Below are 16,939 nucleotides of genomic sequence, written 5' to 3' on the forward strand. Positions count from 1 at the left end.
AGGAGATGTATATCTATTCGAGTAGCGGACTTACTTGTCTATTCTTTTCTATCATTCGACTTTTCGACCGATCAACGGTACCGTGCTGGTTATGAGGAGACGCAAAAAGTGAAGACGGATGACGGGACCTGACAGTACCTTGTCTTTGTTCAGGTCAAGTTCCAGGAATAATTCATACCTTTACTACGTGGTTCACAGGGTTCCTGGTCTAAGACTTTTCAGCAATTGACGTTTTTTAATACTCACCTATCGTCGTAGGACGATTCAACATGTATCAATCTCGCGAGTTTTCGTCTACCTTCAACCGAAAACCAGGGCGAAATCAGTGCATTTTCCTGCCTGCCGAATGAAATTTATTTTTCTGTTCCTTCTAGTTGTTCCATTGTTTCTTCAGGTCCCAGCAGGTCCCTCAGGTTGGCTCAAGATCAAATTGACTCCGACTAAACATCCTCAAATGCTTTGTTGTCATTACGCGTATTCAAGCGTTATCCTAACTGGTATTCCTCTCCCAGGTGACTAGTTTCTTTCCTGCTTGGATTCTGCTGATATTTTTTGCATGAAAGTTTTGCAACATCTCCAAATACCCGTGATTGCAGTCAATTTCCGGCAAGGCCACATCCAACTTTTCGAACGGGGAATAGCATTGTCGGCACTTTCTCAGATCAATTTAGACCTGTTCCTCGTCATTCATGATGTATGTTTCCTTTGATCGACAGCAATGATTGAGAGCAGGATGTCAAGTACCATGCAATAGCAATTTCTGATACTGAAAGGCCCTGATACTCTACAGTATCGGTCAACACCGATAACTATCCCGAGAACCTTTTAAGGCACCGACACGGCCGTCAATTGTGCTTCTTGTAGAGATTATTCGGGCTTTGGGGTATGTGCGCTCTATAATTACTCCGAAGGGCCTACATATGTTTCTACCAACACAATAAATGCTGGACTTCAAGAACTACACATATTCGACACGTATGTACGTTACGAATAAGTTTCAAAGCTTACGTTTTCCGTAATTTTAGGTACACCAGTAGCCTTCCTCGGGGTGACTCCTTCTAGGTCCTTCCCATTCAAGATTCTGAGTAGAATTTAGAACGGAGGTTGAGTATGGCGCCAGGTGTATTTTACGCTAAAACGTGACTTCATCCTTTCCGAGGCTGGTGGGCAGTTGGGATCTCGACTGATCGACGATCAGCTAGAAGTATAAAAGCTCGACGTGTCGCTCTTCCCTTCACTAGTCCAATTTCAGTGGGCCTATGTTCACCATGCGTTCTCTCTCAGTCTTTGCGCTAGCGTTAGCTTTAACGTCCGTTCATGTGCGACTGTTCCCCGATCTTCCACTCCATTCATTGCGCTAACTCTTTCCCAGTTATCCTCTGCTTCAACCCACATTCATTCAAATGTCGACGGAAGGCGACACCGTCGACAAACTATCCCTACGAACTTACCCGGAAATTGGACATCCGAAGGATGTTTCACGTAACTTGCTTCTGTATATTGATGTTCGCGCTCCGTCTGACTAAAAGTAATGTTTTGTTAGAGACAACGTCGGGGCCCGTACATTATCTGGTGCCACTTTTGCAAACGGGACTGGCATGACAATTGAGCAATGCCTCAACTTCTGTGATGCCAACAACTTTGTTCTTGCCGGAGTGGAATTCGGCGATGAATGCTGTGCGGACTTAACCAGTCTTTTGAAGCTGTAGTCAACGCTGACGATCAACATAGATTGTGACAATTTCATTGAAAATAATGCCAGTACAACGGCAGCTACTGATTGTAACATGCCATGCGCTGGAAATGCGAAAGAAGTCTGCGGTATGTACGGTCACCTATTATGCGCCCACTATCTGCTGATCCAGCAGCTTCACCATTCTAGGCGCAGCCAATCGACTCAACGTCTTCAACTCTGGAAAAACCCCGCCTCCTCCCCCAGTTACCGTCCCAAGCGTTGGCAACTGGACTTCCCTCGGCTGTTATAGGTTAGTCAACAGCCCCGTTAATACAGATGAAGCTTCTTTATGAGAAATTATGATTTTACTCCGACAGCGACGGCGTCAATGGCCAGCGCACCCTCACGGTAGGAGTCAACTTAGTGAATCCGGCAACTGTGGAAGAGTGCACTGCGACCTGTTTCGCTGCCGGATATCAGTATGCCGGCACCGAATTTGCAGACCAATGTTGTAAGTTTTGAGTTTGTCAAGGTCTTTTTACACATGTTGACAAGATCCTTTTTTTGCAATCAGTCTGTGACACTGCCATCACTAATGGAGGTGTACCTACACCAATTACCGACTGCAACATGGTATATTGTCTGATTTACATCCACGAAATCTCAATGATGCATATGTACCTCTTGTATGTAGGTCTGCGCTGGAAATTCTTCGGAGTTTTGTGGTGGACCGAATCGTCTCAATGTAATTACTTTTACTTTTTCAAATACCTGTTTTTTCATGTGTCCTCGCAGATGTATAATTATACTGGCGACAATCTTCCTCCAATCACTGCGCCTGGAGGCGGGGGTGGCGGTGATGCCCCCGTTTTCCCGGTGACTTCGGGCCTTCCGGGATCTTGGAAATATGTGTCTTGCTATGTGTATGTCCTATGTCTTTATTGACATCTTCCGTGCATCATTTCTCATAACAATTCAGTGATAATGCATTTGGCCGCATATTCGAATTTGAACAACCCGATAACGCTAACACCACTGTCGAAGAATGTATCAGCGTGTGTTCCGGTCAAAATTTTACAGTGGCGGGCATGGAATTCAGCGTAGGTACCCTGCATATTTTGTAGAACATACAACTGATAAGTCCTCTTTTAGGATCAATGTTGTGAGTTTGATTGACAGTTTGCTGTCTAACCCCATTCACTGAGATACATCCATATCACGATCAGTCTGCGGTGATAGATTGGTCAATGGCGCCGTTGTCGCAGATGATTCGACATGCAACATGGGATGCGCCGGTAACGCAACGTTTGTCCTTCTTTTTGATATTAGACGAGACATTCTGACATTCGTTTCATCTTCATCAGAGAAGCCTGTGGTGGACCTAATCGACTGTTAGTACATATGCCACTTTCTAGTTGTCGTTTTGCTAACTGAGATGATACAGTTCTGTCTACTCTTCATCAGCAAATGTCACTGCTCTGCCCGTCCCCACTGTACAAACCACTAATCTCACTGGTAACTGGACATATGCTGGCTGCTACACGTTAGTGTTTCGATGCTAAAATCGTCTAGGACATACCCCTGATTTCATCTACAGAGACAACGCCGCAGGCACTAGAACACTTCCATGGGAGCTTCAACTTACCCTAAACAACTCGGCAGAAACATGCACAAGTCAATGTGCTGCATTTGGGTACAGTGCTGCTGGCATGGAGTTTGGTATCCAATGCTGTAGGTTTCTTAAAACCATAACCTCATAGGTGCTGTCTAAGGCTCACTTTTTTTAAATACAGTCTGTGGTGACATCTCTGATATCGCAGCCAACGGTGCAACATTGGTAAATACTCCGTTCCCTTTCTTTCTCAATGCGCTGAAATGTGCGACAGGCTCCCGAAAGCGACTGCAACACTCAATGCTCTGGAGACCCTATCCATCTCTGCGGAAGTACGTGTCCAAAGTTCACATTTACCATTTCTGGATTCTCATTCCACGGTACACAGGTGGAAACAGACTCCAGATGTACACTTGGAACGGTGCTCTAAATGTTTGGCACACACCTGAAAACACTGGATATTACGAAGTAAGTCCGAATCCCTAATATCTCTACTGCTCATGACTGACGATCCACAGTTTTTCGGTGAGCAAACTCGTTGAAAGCTGTCATGAATCTCATTGAGTTGTGTCTTCTTAGTCCCTGGGTATGTGCCTTATCGTCTACGTTGTATTTTTGTGTTTACATACTTCTAGTGTCGTGGTTCCTTTGATTGCTACCCTCGGGGTAAACAATAAGGTCACATTCTTAGAGAAACACGGAACAAGCGAGTAAGGGTTCATCTAGCTATCATGTAAGCACATACCTGATTGGTACCTTCCAGGTTCGACAACTCTACTGGAGCATACGAACTTGACCTTAGTTTAGTCTCTAATTTCTCAGCTGCATGGCGGACTATGCATGTCCAAACCGACGTGTTCTGCTCTGGAAGCGTGATCCTTCCCGACATAGGAGCTCGACAAATCAATGTTGGAGGTACGTCGTGGATGCTACATGAATTGTATAATGAACTTGACTTAATTTCGTTTAGGCTGGTCGCTGGATTCTACATTTGGTGTCAGACTTTACACGCCCAATGGAGTGCCTGGAATTAATTCAACTAACGACTGGGAAGAAAACGGCGACGAACTTCACTTACTGGTGATTCATATGCGATCATTCCTCCAACGTAAATTCGCTCATGACATTCATTATTAGGCTGGTCGATGGTATCCTTCCGCTTTGGTGCTTTCCAATGGATCTATTTTGGTTATGGGGGGCGAAACCGGCAGTAACGCATCACCTCAACCAAGTCTTGAACTTCTTCCTCTTCCCGAAGGGTCAGGCGTCGTACCCCTCGACTTCCTCGAAAGGACTGATCCGTGGAACCTGTATGTAACATGTCCTATTGCTGAATACCGGTCCTTACCCAAACTTTCTAGTTACCCGTTCCTTACTATGCTTCCTTCTGGTCGAATTTTTGTTGGTAAGTGTTCGATCAGATGATGGTCGTTTTCCTACTCATCACTTTACTAGGGTACTACAACGAGGCCCGTATCCTTGACCCTGTCACCTTCGATACCGTGCAAACTCTACCCAACATACCTGGGGCGGTGAATAACTGTAGGCGAACCTGACTGTCTCAATGCTTTTGATTTGAATGTTCTGTAGTCCTTGCAGGTCGTACATATCCCTTGGAAGGTTCTATGATTCCCTTCCCTCAATACGCTCGTAAGTTCAGCCAGTAACTCTTTGAGTGCAAAGACGATGACATTCGATATCTAGCTTATACCGATCCGCTCCGTATTTTGATTTGCGGAGGTTCTACTCCTGGACCTGGTATGATAATGTTTGTGAAGTCCTAAAATCGATGATTGACTTTATTAATCAGCACAAGTGATTGACAACTGTGTTTCCATTGAACCGGAAACAGAAAATGCTACATGGACTCTCGAGCGAATGGTGAGTTTTCCACGGCAATATTTACCGTGATCTGGTCATTAATTATCCATACTACAGCCTTCCAGAAGAGTCATGAGCTGCATGGTCCCATTGCCAGATGGTAAGCAATGATCTTGCTGGTGGTTGGAATGATCTTTTTCTGAACATGTAATCAAGGAACAATGATGATAATGAACGGTGCTATGGAGGGTGTAGCTGGATTCGGTCTCGCTTCGGACCCTAACTTCAATGCCGTCTTGTATGACCCCACCCAGCCTGTCGGCCAACGTTTCTCGATTCTGAACAACACAATTGTCGCACGTTTGTACCACTCCGAGGCCACTCTCCTGCCGGATGGACGTATCCTCGTTTCTGGTTCTGACCCGCAGACTCCTGGATTCCCTGAAGAAATGCGTATCGAGGTTTATGTTCCTCCGTACTTGAACCAAGGCATTCGCCAGCCAGAGTATAATATCTCTGAAACGGACTTTGGTTACGGTCAAACCTTCCAAATCACCAACGTCCAGGTCTTCCATGGCTCGATCGCGAATATCAAGGTTTCGCTTATTGCAGGTGTGTAGCTAATGGGTCATGTTCGTGCGCAAAAGAGTTCAAGTTTTCGATACAGCTACATCGAGCACGCACGGAAATGCTATGGGCGCTCGTACCATCTTCCCTGAGTTTTCATGCTCCGCAACGACTTGCACAATTACCACTCCACCGAACGCGTTCGTTTCACCGCCTGGCTGGTGGCAATTGTTCATTTTAGATGACGCCAGGACCCCTTCGCACTCCTCATGGCTTCGTATTGGTGGTGATCCTGGACAACTGGGCAACTGGCCAAATCTTCCTGGGTTTACTCCTCCGGGACTTTAGTAACGGAGGGAATTCAGGACTTTTGACATCATGTTCTTCTTTTTAATTTCGGATTGCTTTGGGACTCTCCTTACCTATGCCATCTATTCCTGTCGTTACGATTGTGTAAGACGAATTATTTTCTCACATTATATTACTTCTATGTATGGTCCTGGATAGCTTGTGTGGAGCCGAAATTGTATTGGACTTTCTGTTCTCTTTGGGCCTCCATCGTAAATCCCAATCGACAGTCCCTGTCAACTTTGTTTTTATGATTCGCAAAAGATAAAACCTATTTCCTTATCGTGAAAAGAGTGTGTGATTTCAGATACATTATGACCGGAGGATAAATCAAAAACTATGGAGTATAATGCCAAAATACTGGCTCGACCCGGGCTCGAACCGAGGACCTTCTGTGTGTAAGACAGATGCGATAACCAACTACGCCATCGAACCGTTATTTGTAACGTTCTTTGTTGATACTACTACTACAACTGTGTAACGTAACAGCAACTCAACGCGTGTTTGTTTACCTATTTGGGCAACATTTTGTGTTCTCTCTAGTTTCACTCTCACGACTAGAATTTACACCTTTCGTGGTATACCACGAAGACCACGAGCCTTCCACGGCCCACTGTGCGGTACACTTTTCCTGACTGCCACATCACTTTGCTACGACATATACTCCGCCAAAGCACCTTTTGCACATCCATAAGTGTCGTCTTTCTCGTCGCTGAAGATCTCACAACGGCCATGACACGATTTGGGGACTTTGCGCCACTATGTACAAATACACCCTCGTACACTTGGTGTAACCTATTCTATCGACAACTTTCATCCGATTCATCTTTGAAAAGTATCTTGACTGGTCTCTCTGCCGATGCGAATTCAGCACCAGTGGGGATCAACCCTGTTTGTGGTATCGCTAAAGCTGGCACTACAATCGATGGTCCACATCAGGGCACAGGAAAGAGCTTAGGGAACATCGCCAATATAGTCGTGTGTGCTGTGAGCATGCTCGTGATTTTAGGCCTAATTGTTGCATCTCAAAAGAGGAAAGCAGCAGTCGGTGAGTAAATAACTGAGCTCGATCTCGCTTCTGTATTCTTATAATGAGTTCAATCTCAGGTCGTGTCGAACTACGAAATCTTCTAATCCTCTATTTCCTCACGTTACCTTTCCAACTTCTGACCACTGGCTCCTTCCTTGCGCAAGGTTCGACAGCGCTGGTTGCATTAACCGCAATACACGCAGGGCTCGTAGCGGCTTTTTTCTGGGCACTGCTAATGAATGCACTCATCGCCACTCAGAAAATTGAAGATGGAACACCAGCCGCACTAGTCGTACGTGGCCTTGTTTTCCTTAACAACAATTCATTTCTCATCCATGAGTAGCCCTATCTCCTTTTCTGCGCAGCCTTCTTTGCGGGTACCACGTACATTGCATTTGATGTTGGGTTAGGCATCACGACGGCGTTGGGTCCCTCAAATGACCCCAGAGAACTGCGAAGCATTCCGTTATTTGTTCTGACGAGCATCTGGCCAGCAGTGTCAGTATCAACTATCATCTTTCTCTTCAGTGGTTCGGCGTTCCGTCTCTGTTACTGATTGTTTGCCTAACAGGGCTGCGATACTTTATTTTGGTATCATGACATACATCGTCCTAGCTGTCCTTAATGAGACACGGCCAATGTGGTACTATATCCTTTCTGCAGGATTATTTGTGCTTAGCCAGCTGGCTTGGTTCCTCCTGGGAAAGGTTATTTGTGAAGTGAGCAATATTCTTCTCGATTTCTCCATTTTACCCCTACCGGCACATACTACCCATTCTACGCCCGGGTATTTGACCGCGGTGACCGCGCGGTCATCACTTGAAACAGGGAAATGATCTGGGATTTGTGACTCCCATCACGAATCATCGATAATGGATGCAGTTGGTGGCAGTTGCAGAGGTCTAAAGAATGGGGACATGGCTGGTGCATTGCACTCACCAGAAGTCTCAATTTCCGCATTGCGTACCTTCTGCCTCGTGTTTTGATAACTGCATCCACCGAGAACTCGGCTGAACTAATCAATTTCTAATTCACAGGGATCAACAAGTAAAGTCGACGGATCCTTTGTCGCTACAATTCTAGAGACTGCTGCCGTTGGTGTATTATATCTGGCATGGAGGAGTATCACAGAAGGTTCGTCCTGCATACGACAATCATTTCCGTTACTGTTGTGTTTCAATGCATCGCTCGTTCCCGCTTTTCGTGGTCCGCAGTATGCCCGAGTGGCGCACGTATGTTAAGAGTTCATGCACTGGTATTGCATCCGCCCTCATGGCCGTGGAAGCTTGTCTGTGGACAGATCAGATGTTGGCTTGGAGATTGTGTTCTAGCTGCTTTTGCAAGCGAGACAAGCTGTTTTTCGCGCAGGTGGTCTTGAAATATCTAGTTGCTTCTTCGAGTTTCTCTTATAAGCTGCTACATTTTCCCTCCAGTCATTATACCGCTTTCATCTTATCTATCCTTTACTTGAACTCTCTTATTGACGTTTTTTGAACAGATTCATGGGATGATGACCCCTATCCAATGTATCCCTCATAGCCTCTCGGTTTATCGTTTCCCCGGGAACGTTTGATCCTAAAAGCGACACCTATCCAGAAGCCTCCCTTTTTTGTTAATTCGATGATGTTCTATATTCCCGTAAAGAGCCTGGTCTACTTATGTTGTGATTTCCATGTCTTGAAGTGTTCGTTGTTACCCCTTCCAGTGCTTTCGACGGTTCTTGTCCTATCACTTCGATGTTATCACTTCGATGTTTTGCAGTCATATGTCCCACTTGTTGGAGGTTGTAGATGTACCGTTAACGTTTCTTCCTTTAGGCCATTTCCCTCTCCCTCTCTCTTTCTCCCTTCCTTCGACCCGGTCGACCTGTTCCATCACCGCCCATCTCTCTCTTTCTTATCTTTCGCTTTGTCCCCCCTTTACCTGTTGTGTTGCCCTTCAAACTCTCGTGTGCAAGGACTATTCGTGTAGCCTGCAGAGCAATGAAGATCTCCTTTTTCTTGCACAGTGTATATATATATGTGTTATGTGTATATCCTTATCATCTAATTCATCATCCTAAACTCGAGCTTGACGCCAGGCGTTTTTATATATCCTTTCGTGATACCCTCCAGTACATTTTCTTTTTTTTTTTTCAGTGTCTATTGTACTGGCTTACTCTTTTTTGTTGACATTGCATGTTTGTGTTTCTACCAATCATGTGTTTTCGGCTTTGAGCAGGAGGAGGACGGTTGATGGTGGTGCAACTTCCCGATGTGGGGACAAGTGTGGTTTGGGATAAATACAAAGAAAGCTGTAGAAGGGACGGGAGAATCGAGACAGGGCGGAACATAACAAATGTTCCACCCTGCTCTACGACTTTAATGACTTCATATGTTCACCGTATTCTTTCCCAAGTTTATGGTTGTCAATAAATCTGACTTGGACGACGTGATTTGGTCTATTACTACATGGAGCACCACATCTGAATACTATGAGCTCGATGCTTCCCGATTAACAAAATTATCCATCATCAACATCCTACAAAAAGCCTCCGTTTGGGGATTCGAATACGGCGGGGGTTGTTCCCACCTACCACCTCCACCACTCATCCCTCCTCCGCGCCCATCTTGACCACCTCCTCTACCTCCTGTTTCACCGTGGAAACCCTCCCCGACATCTGCTCCGCCTCCTCCCGAAACCGAAACTGACTCCGGCCCGGGAGCAGTTCTCACAAACTGCTGCACATCTCCAACGGGTACCCTGCCTTCCTCCCGAACATTTGCCTTCACCCACTCTAACTCCCTGGCCACCATCTCCCGCGCAGCGGTTTCTTCCGGAAAGGGTTTTTGTTGGCGGGTAAGGGAGATGTGGGAGTGGAAGGCGCGTGTTATAGCGAGCCAGTGGGGGTCAAAGGTTAAGATTGGTTGAGCAGATGAGGATATGGGTATGTGTTGCGCTGGTGGTGAAGATGCTGAGGTATCTGTAGTGGTTAGTGTAGGATCTTCTCCCAAATTCGCTTTTGAAGCAGATGACGGGAATCCGGGCGTATCGACGTCGATTACCTACAAAAAATTGATCAATCTCTGCTTCTGGACCGACCAAATAGAATAAGGATTGAACTCAGGAACAAAGAAACTGGACAGCAAAATGAATGAACAGAGTAAGAGAAACCTGTGTAACCCACCTCCAAAAACTTTCTCTGTGGCAGGCATTTGTCTAATGCCACAAAGTGGGTGAACCATCCATTGGTGACCTTGTTAGGAGGAAGAGGATACATCGATCCTGATGTTGGTGGTGGCGGCAGCGGAGCTGGAGGTACAGCGACATCGAAATCGACGTCTCCGTCCAGATCATCCAGCGTGATTTCATCAGGGTTCTTATTAGGAGGTGGTATTGACGCAGCAGCTGGTATCGATGTCGAATTCTGTACGAGTGTTATGTCCTCTGCCGGCCCAGATTCGGATTCACCGTCGATGATAATCTCATCCGGGTTCGCAACCTTTTCCTCATCCGCCTGTTTACTCTCCTCCTGCGTCTCCCACCAAACTTGAACATCAAACCCTACATGCAAATGCGCGCTAAACCACCATCGCGGTCTTAACACCTGCAGTAGACCCATAAGAGGAGGACTACCCAACTTTCCCTCGGATACTTCTTGTCTGAAGTGCGGCTTTTTGCGGAGAAGTTGGTTGAGATTGGAGGGAGAAGCGTAGGAGGTTATATTGAGTGGCCAGTCGTGGGATAGGAAAATCGTCGTTGGGGAAGATGAGGAAGAGGATGGGGGAAGGAGTGATAATTGCCGGACGGCTGATTCACGAATGTAATAGACGGAGCGTAGATCGTCTTGGTTGTATGGTTGTCGCTCATAGTAACCTGTTATATTAGACGTGAACATGAGGGTAATATCATTGAGTGTGTATGTTTAGTACCTTTGTTGAATTTGTGACCTTTGTATATGCCTGAAGCACCAGAGATGCGAATTCCATTGATTAGTACAGAACCAGCGTTGCCGAGAAAGTAGATATTGGGTGCTACCCATCCACCGTGAAATCTATAAACCCAGAGAGCTTATCGGAAAGTCAAAGTGAATAGTAGGATTGACAACTCACAGTTCCCAAAAGTAATTACTCGCTTCATGATTCCCACCAATGATAACGGTCAATATCGGTGCAGTCTTTTCCCCAATGTAATATCTACGAAAAGTCAGTTTTACAAGAAAACAAGGGGATTTGATATTCACTTGTAAAACCCTCCTAGATGTTTGTACTTGTTCGGTACCGCCATACATTGCAAATCTCGTTCATTTCGTACGGCCTGAAAATCTCCGCAGATTAAGAGCAAGTCGACGTGGTAGTTGTTCTTAGCTTCGATGTCGGCGATGGAGGAATAGATGGAATCTAGGTGGCCGTGGCAGCAGCCCTCGATCGCAATTTTCATTAGCCCCACGAAATTCGAATCGTATGAAGTGGAAGACTTGGTTTTAACCTTGAGGTCTTCCCACGGTGTTCCATTGGCACTCCCTAAAGCTAGTCATATTTCAGAGGTCGTACTACAAGCTGGAGGATAATCTGAGGATAATATAATGATCAATATATCGTAGCGTCATCGCACCGGAAAATGGGAGCAGAAGTAATATAGCATAAGAGAACCTTATCATAGGATAGAATATTGTCACTAGAACGTAGTATGTAAATGATGGATACAAGGCATGTAAAAGAACAATGGGATATGCAAGAAGTACAAGAATAAGAAATTAGAAGAGTCACAACAAGAAGACAAAGGAATCATATGAAATGAAAGCAAGAGCAGACAGGTGTCTAGGATCGAGGTGTTAGTACAATTGTGCCATTCTCAACTTCGAATAAAACATACATCACAGATCAAGGATCATCTTCATCCAAAGCAATAGGTTCTAGATAACTTTCCGGAACTAACGCAAGTTGTCTTTCTTTCTGTGACGATCGTCGCTTTCCTTTATCGTCGACTCCGTCAACTACGACAACAGCCCAACCTGCTCCTCCTCCGCGACCGACTACTCGTACAACCTGTTCTTCGTTCAACGCCATCTCTCGTGAACCTTCCGGAATGAAAGGGTAAAGGGCACGGTATAAACCGGGACTAAGGGGACCAGCATCTTCTTCGCCTTCCTCGTCGTCCTCCTCATTTTCATAATTTGGTTCATCAGATGGGAGACTCCATCGTCCATTCCATCCTCTGTTATCATCTTCGTCAGTCTCTTCTTCATCTTCGTTCTCATACTCATCGACGTCCATGGCGTCGCTGTCCTGAATATCTTGGTCTGCACTAATAGCAGCCGCTTTCCAAGCTTGGTACTCGACATCGTCAAGTAACATTTGGTAAATTACCCGCACTCGATTTTCTCTGGGTATATTCAACGTCCCCTTACCATCCTCTCCTAATCCCTGATGCCTCGGATCTGAAGCCGCATACGCGAAGTCTCTGATCTTCAAAGGTATCCGATAAGAACTAGTTGTCAGAGGATGAGAGGATCTGTCTGATGGGCCTCGGGAGGGATGAGTAGACGATGGCATGGGCGTGGAAGTCATGGAATAGGTTGCGGGAACAAATGATAAATTGTGGGCCGCAGAATCGAACGATGTGGTTCTTTTCGCATGCGTAAGCGTTGTGTTGAAGTCAGCGGCCGATAATGTGCTTTTCATTAGTTGCCCAGACAACGGCCGATTGTAAGCGCTGTGGCGTTTATCGAAGGACGCGGAGCGCCTAAAAGCCCTCTGTAGACGACCAAAAAAGCCACACTCCGAAATACTAGGTTGAGATAAATGCTTCGATTTTGGGATGGAAGAGGTAGAGGAAAATTCTGGAAATTCATCCGATACCGTTTCTGTGCGTAATTTACGGGGTCTAAGGGAATCTGAACGAGAAGGTAGCGAGTAAGACGCTGAACCCGTAGTGCAAGATTGAAGGCCATTTAAGGGCAGGGAGAATCGATTCTTCTGTTCATTAACAGGAGGATGCATTTCTCAAGGGTATCGATAACGGAGAGTCGAGACGGAGTTGCAATTGTCTCAGATTATCAATCCTACAAATTTACTTCCGCTTGACAGGATATTTTCAACAGTACTAAATGAAATCTAGTCCCAGATAGATAGAATGTGGCCCTTTCTAGACAGTGCACATTTCTTGTTCACCTTGCTTGCAAAGGTCATTTGTTACTCAATATTATTAGCACTGCGGAAATTTTACCCACGGTTTCGGCACTTGTTTCTAATTCTAACCTGTCATTTTTGTCCTGTTTAACCACATGTCTACCATACCAGTGTCCCTCCACTGTTGTGTGCAGCATGCTCAGGTAGGTCAGCAGGTATTCACTTCCTGTTCAAATAACAACTCCAGCTGTTCCTCGTCCTGTTCCCACTCTGCCTCCTTTATGTATCTACCACAAGTTCAGTGTATGACGTACGGCTGAAATCAGTTGACAGATATTCATGCCAGGGCGCAAGCCGCCTTTGTATCTGCTGAGTACCACCGACCACCTTCATATCAAATGAGTATGGGCAACTCCCTGCCACTTGGGCTGTGAGAACAAAATTCTTGCATACATAGATTGGCATGGCACCTGTTAAGCAAATCTTTTGCACTGTTGTTTGAGATATTGGAATACACAATAACCTAATTCATGATGCTCAGATAGTTTAGATTGTAGATTACATTGATGTTGACAGAAAACATCTCATAATTTCCAATGAATACTGGATATTCTTACATGTATCATCTCAAAGATACCCAAAATGTCTGAATGTTTTCTGTTAACATGAATCATCTATGTGAGATACACTAATCCTGATGGTTTTTAGAAAGATCCCATAGCGCGAACCACCATTCTGAGCCTCCCCCCCGGAATGGGTTTAATCTTACATAATTCGTATTTCTACTAAGCAAAGTCTTCTTGTTGCATCCCTATTGCTTTGACATGTTACCTAAGATACAAAAACCTGTGTATGCCTAATGTGGCTGACCATTGTCCTAGTGTAAGGTCCAGGAAAGCACAAATGTTCTTTGAAAAAGGATCATCAGGAGAACTGCTGCTGCTAGACTTGCAAGGCAGTCTAAGCATGATCCTGACTAAGACCCTCCCGGTGACATGCCTAAATTTTGGCTAGACGTCTATGCTGTGAATTGTGACATTTTCACGCATAGATTCGTATCAAGAGGACTGTAATTGAGACCCAGATTGACAGTCAAAGTCAATACTGAATCAGTCTAATAAGTTGAAGGGACCATATACCCATACTACCACAAGTTGGTTAGTTTACCCATCCCCGATACTACCTTCGGATAGCAGTCTACCTGTTTGTCAAGCAGGATTATACCAGACTCGGACTACATCCGAAGGATGACCATTCACGTATGACATACCAAGGGTATTCTTATTGGACCTTACACTGGCAGGAGTTTGGAAGAACTTACTCAAGTGACCATGAGCCAAGGATTGACTCAAAATGACTTTCTAGAACTCAGGAATTATCAAATACTCCTTCTAGAACGAGATCATGCATTAATCTAAAAGACTGTGATTTAGTCTAATAGACCAATCAAGTTGCATGGTTGAGGAAGATGACTAGAAGAACGATCGAAGTACTGCGAGGCTCCGAAGGCATATCAAATGAATGTCAAAGAGTCCTAACGTAGAAAATATTGAAGAATGCAATTAAATGAATACTATGCGTAACTCCCTTGATAGAGTATAGGCACAATGGGTGTCTATTGAAAGAGAGAAGCAATTGGTTTAACCCAGATGAATCAGATTAATAGGATTAGAATCAAGGAGAGCTGATTTGCCTCCGGACGAGGTGACAAATGATCAAAGAAAGTGTTGAACAGCAATGACAGCTGAACACCATTCAAGTCATTCTCCAAAACAATTAAATTAAATGAATATTGAAGTACCTACCTATGTTTGGAGGTATACTAGAATCTTGGAACCATTATGGACCAAATAAGGACATGAAGATTCAAATTAAATGGTATCCGACCGATTGTAGAAGTTTCCTTGCGGTTCCAAACGTTTATTGTATTAAATTAATTGTACTATGCGACTCTATATTCTGTATGTATAAATAGCGATCCGATGTATCTGGAATACAAGTGATTTTGGGACGACGTTGCAGTGCTAATCCGTAAAAAGGAAAGACACACTCCCACCAGACTGAAACCTCTTTGCTAGTAGCCATTCGGGCCCGGCACTTGTGAGTATAGGAACGTCATGTTCTGCTCCTTGTGACTGCGAGAAGTATATCCAGTTGTTGGGTATTCTCCGAACTTAGGATCAGTCGTTGGTCTTAAGGGCAAATCACACTGTGTGGTTGTGCCAGCACATAGTTCTAGCCCTCCGTAGGGGTCTGTATGTTTTGGTTTTAATTTACTTTGATTCGAACCCCCAATTCTTGATATACCCATATCAATACAATCAAAGCACAAATCGTGCTGAATCTACCTTAATCAAAGTAATATACCAAATCCTTAGAACGATTCAAATTGATTGATCGAAGCTTCTTACTTAGCTCTCAAAGCTTTGCAGAACCTTTGCCAACGCTACCCCTTGCTATTAAATAAATTTGATAGCAGTGAACTCGCATATTGTGTATTAGATTGGTTGGTTGGAGTGCCCATTAGATTCCTTCCTTTCTCTTTCACACAAAAACGAGGCAAGCTCGTTACCGGAAATACTTCCAATGCTGATAATGACAAGGAAAACAATGGATTCATATTGACTCAGAGCATTTTTATATACACTAGATGCATAATTAGTACTCTAATGAATTCCGATCCCTCATGAAGTGAAGGAATGTGGAGGCAAAGGTTCAGCGCGAATGATTTTGGAACCAAAGACTAAGCGCCCACTTAGTCAGCACACAGAAACTTTGGCGGGGCTGCCCATACTCATATCAAATAACAAATCCAGCTTTTCTACTGCCCTGTTCTTACTCTAAGAGAAGGCAGCAGAGCTGTCTTCTCAGAGGATAAAATAAGATGTGGTGATGAAAGCGGGTGCTTATCACTTTTGAACTATGCTCTCATTGTCAAAACTCACTCAAGCTTGTTTTGTGATCCCACCCTCTCTTCCCTCTTTCACTTAAGTGTCCAGTCTTCTGACAAAGATGCTCCAGGCTCAGCCAAACCATGTTTTGTGTGTTTTCCCACCCAAGCGGGGCTGCGCTCCAGGCAAAACCTCACCCACTAGTTAATAGCACCCGTCAGTGCTCTCTTCATTCCCAGTGAGCTCAGTGGAGCAAATACTTATCTTATTTTGCCACTTCCATGTCCTTATTGCTGACTGACATTTCAGCATATTGTTTACACACAGAGTTTTTGCCTCCGTTTCGTCTCAGACATGTGCAACGTTGCACCGTTAGCCTTTACTTTGTGCTGCACCCGCGACCACCCCTTTACTCTGCTTGACCTGTTTCCAGCTACTTGAACCTGTTCCACACTAACCCCCACTGATTCGGCCATGCAGCAGGGCTCTGAGTTCCTCGGTAATGGGTTGAAGCCTACGGCAGGTACAACAGCCACAGTTGCGAAGGTTGCTTCTTTCACATTTGGGGAGGAGGAACATCTGTCGAAAGGTATGTGTAGCTGATATATGTGATTGTACATTGACAACTTTCTGCTTGCGAGTAGAGTCGGTTAATGCCAATGGTAAACAGCATTCAAGTGCACCAAATATGAAAGCGGGGCCTTTCAAGGTGGCTAGGACCACCGGGTTGGCCAAAGACTGAAGGCCACGTACAGTTGTCTGTTTTTATTGTTTATGTATGTTCAACTCCTTGTAGTCAGGTTGTATTATTTTACAACAGCTTCGATAATATATGTATCTGTTATGTATTGAGCTTCACTGCAGAGAGGTGCAATTTTCACGTGA

At 44.8% G+C, this 16,939-nt stretch overlaps 6 protein-coding genes and 1 non-coding gene across 7 annotated transcripts; 4 read left to right on the top strand and 3 right to left on the bottom strand.

Annotated features, from left to right (window-relative positions):
- The first annotated feature begins 239 nt into the window (after positions 1 to 239).
- Positions 240 to 1,044, top strand: C8R40DRAFT_657232 (uncharacterized protein). The gene is made up of 3 exons (XM_046235795.1): positions 240 to 512; positions 564 to 694; positions 755 to 1,044. The coding sequence occupies exons 1-3, from the start codon at positions 347 to 349 to the stop codon at positions 827 to 829; spliced, it is 372 nt and encodes a 123-aa protein (XP_046081262.1). The 5' UTR covers positions 240 to 346; the 3' UTR covers positions 830 to 1,044.
- A 224-nt stretch (positions 1,045 to 1,268) lies between these two features.
- On the top strand, positions 1,269 to 6,317 carry C8R40DRAFT_1212893 (copper radical oxidase; the record flags this gene model as incomplete). The annotated part of the gene is made up of 30 exons (XM_046233203.1): positions 1,269 to 1,309; positions 1,417 to 1,482; positions 1,544 to 1,677; positions 1,732 to 1,821; positions 1,883 to 1,985; positions 2,053 to 2,186; positions 2,250 to 2,308; positions 2,370 to 2,420; positions 2,471 to 2,598; positions 2,655 to 2,779; positions 2,902 to 2,980; positions 3,040 to 3,066; positions 3,120 to 3,218; positions 3,273 to 3,406; positions 3,469 to 3,512; positions 3,562 to 3,619; positions 3,676 to 3,755; positions 3,833 to 3,834; positions 3,923 to 3,997; positions 4,051 to 4,202; positions 4,258 to 4,367; positions 4,425 to 4,597; positions 4,649 to 4,692; positions 4,743 to 4,829; positions 4,878 to 4,937; positions 4,992 to 5,045; positions 5,098 to 5,168; positions 5,226 to 5,268; positions 5,325 to 5,720; positions 5,776 to 6,317. The coding sequence occupies 30 exons, from the start codon at positions 1,269 to 1,271 to the stop codon at positions 6,021 to 6,023; spliced, it is 2,967 nt and encodes a 988-aa protein (XP_046081263.1). The 3' UTR covers positions 6,024 to 6,317.
- A 67-nt stretch (positions 6,318 to 6,384) lies between these two features.
- Positions 6,385 to 6,458, bottom strand: C8R40DRAFT_t250. Its single transcript has one exon. It is a non-coding gene; the product is annotated as a tRNA-Val (tRNA).
- Positions 6,459 to 6,755: 297 nt separating this feature from the next.
- C8R40DRAFT_1175868 (chitin synthase III catalytic subunit-domain-containing protein) lies at positions 6,756 to 7,889 on the top strand (the record flags this gene model as incomplete). Its single annotated transcript, XM_046232401.1, has 4 exons — positions 6,756 to 7,071; positions 7,131 to 7,345; positions 7,397 to 7,551; positions 7,625 to 7,889. The coding sequence occupies 4 exons, from the start codon at positions 6,756 to 6,758 to the stop codon at positions 7,887 to 7,889; spliced, it is 951 nt and encodes a 316-aa protein (XP_046081264.1).
- A 1,635-nt stretch (positions 7,890 to 9,524) lies between these two features.
- C8R40DRAFT_1175869 (lariat debranching enzyme, C-terminal domain-containing protein) lies at positions 9,525 to 11,472 on the bottom strand (the record flags this gene model as incomplete). Its single annotated transcript, XM_046232402.1, has 5 exons — positions 9,525 to 10,097; positions 10,220 to 10,908; positions 10,965 to 11,086; positions 11,145 to 11,228; positions 11,276 to 11,472. 5 exons carry the CDS (start codon positions 11,470 to 11,472, stop codon positions 9,525 to 9,527), a joined length of 1,665 nt encoding a protein of 554 aa, XP_046081265.1.
- Positions 11,473 to 11,591: 119 nt separating this feature from the next.
- C8R40DRAFT_657426 (uncharacterized protein) lies at positions 11,592 to 13,259 on the bottom strand. The gene is made up of 2 exons (XM_046235796.1): positions 11,908 to 13,259; positions 11,592 to 11,852 (listed from the first exon to the last, which is right to left on the bottom strand). The coding sequence occupies exon 1, from the start codon at positions 13,032 to 13,034 to the stop codon at positions 11,916 to 11,918; it is 1,119 nt and encodes a 372-aa protein (XP_046081266.1). The 5' UTR covers positions 13,035 to 13,259; the 3' UTR covers positions 11,592 to 11,852; positions 11,908 to 11,915.
- A 3,269-nt stretch (positions 13,260 to 16,528) lies between these two features.
- Positions 16,529 to 16,796, top strand: C8R40DRAFT_1175871 (uncharacterized protein; the record flags this gene model as incomplete). Its single annotated transcript, XM_046232403.1, has 2 exons — positions 16,529 to 16,643; positions 16,699 to 16,796. 2 exons carry the CDS (start codon positions 16,529 to 16,531, stop codon positions 16,794 to 16,796), a joined length of 213 nt encoding a protein of 70 aa, XP_046081267.1.
- Between the last annotated feature and the right edge of the window lie 143 nt (positions 16,797 to 16,939).

This window comes from Lentinula edodes (genome assembly GCF_021015755.1).
Source record: "Lentinula edodes strain Le(Bin) 0899 ss11 chromosome Unknown C8R40scaffold_47, whole genome shotgun sequence".
Taxonomy (NCBI): domain Eukaryota; kingdom Fungi; phylum Basidiomycota; class Agaricomycetes; order Agaricales; family Omphalotaceae; genus Lentinula; species Lentinula edodes.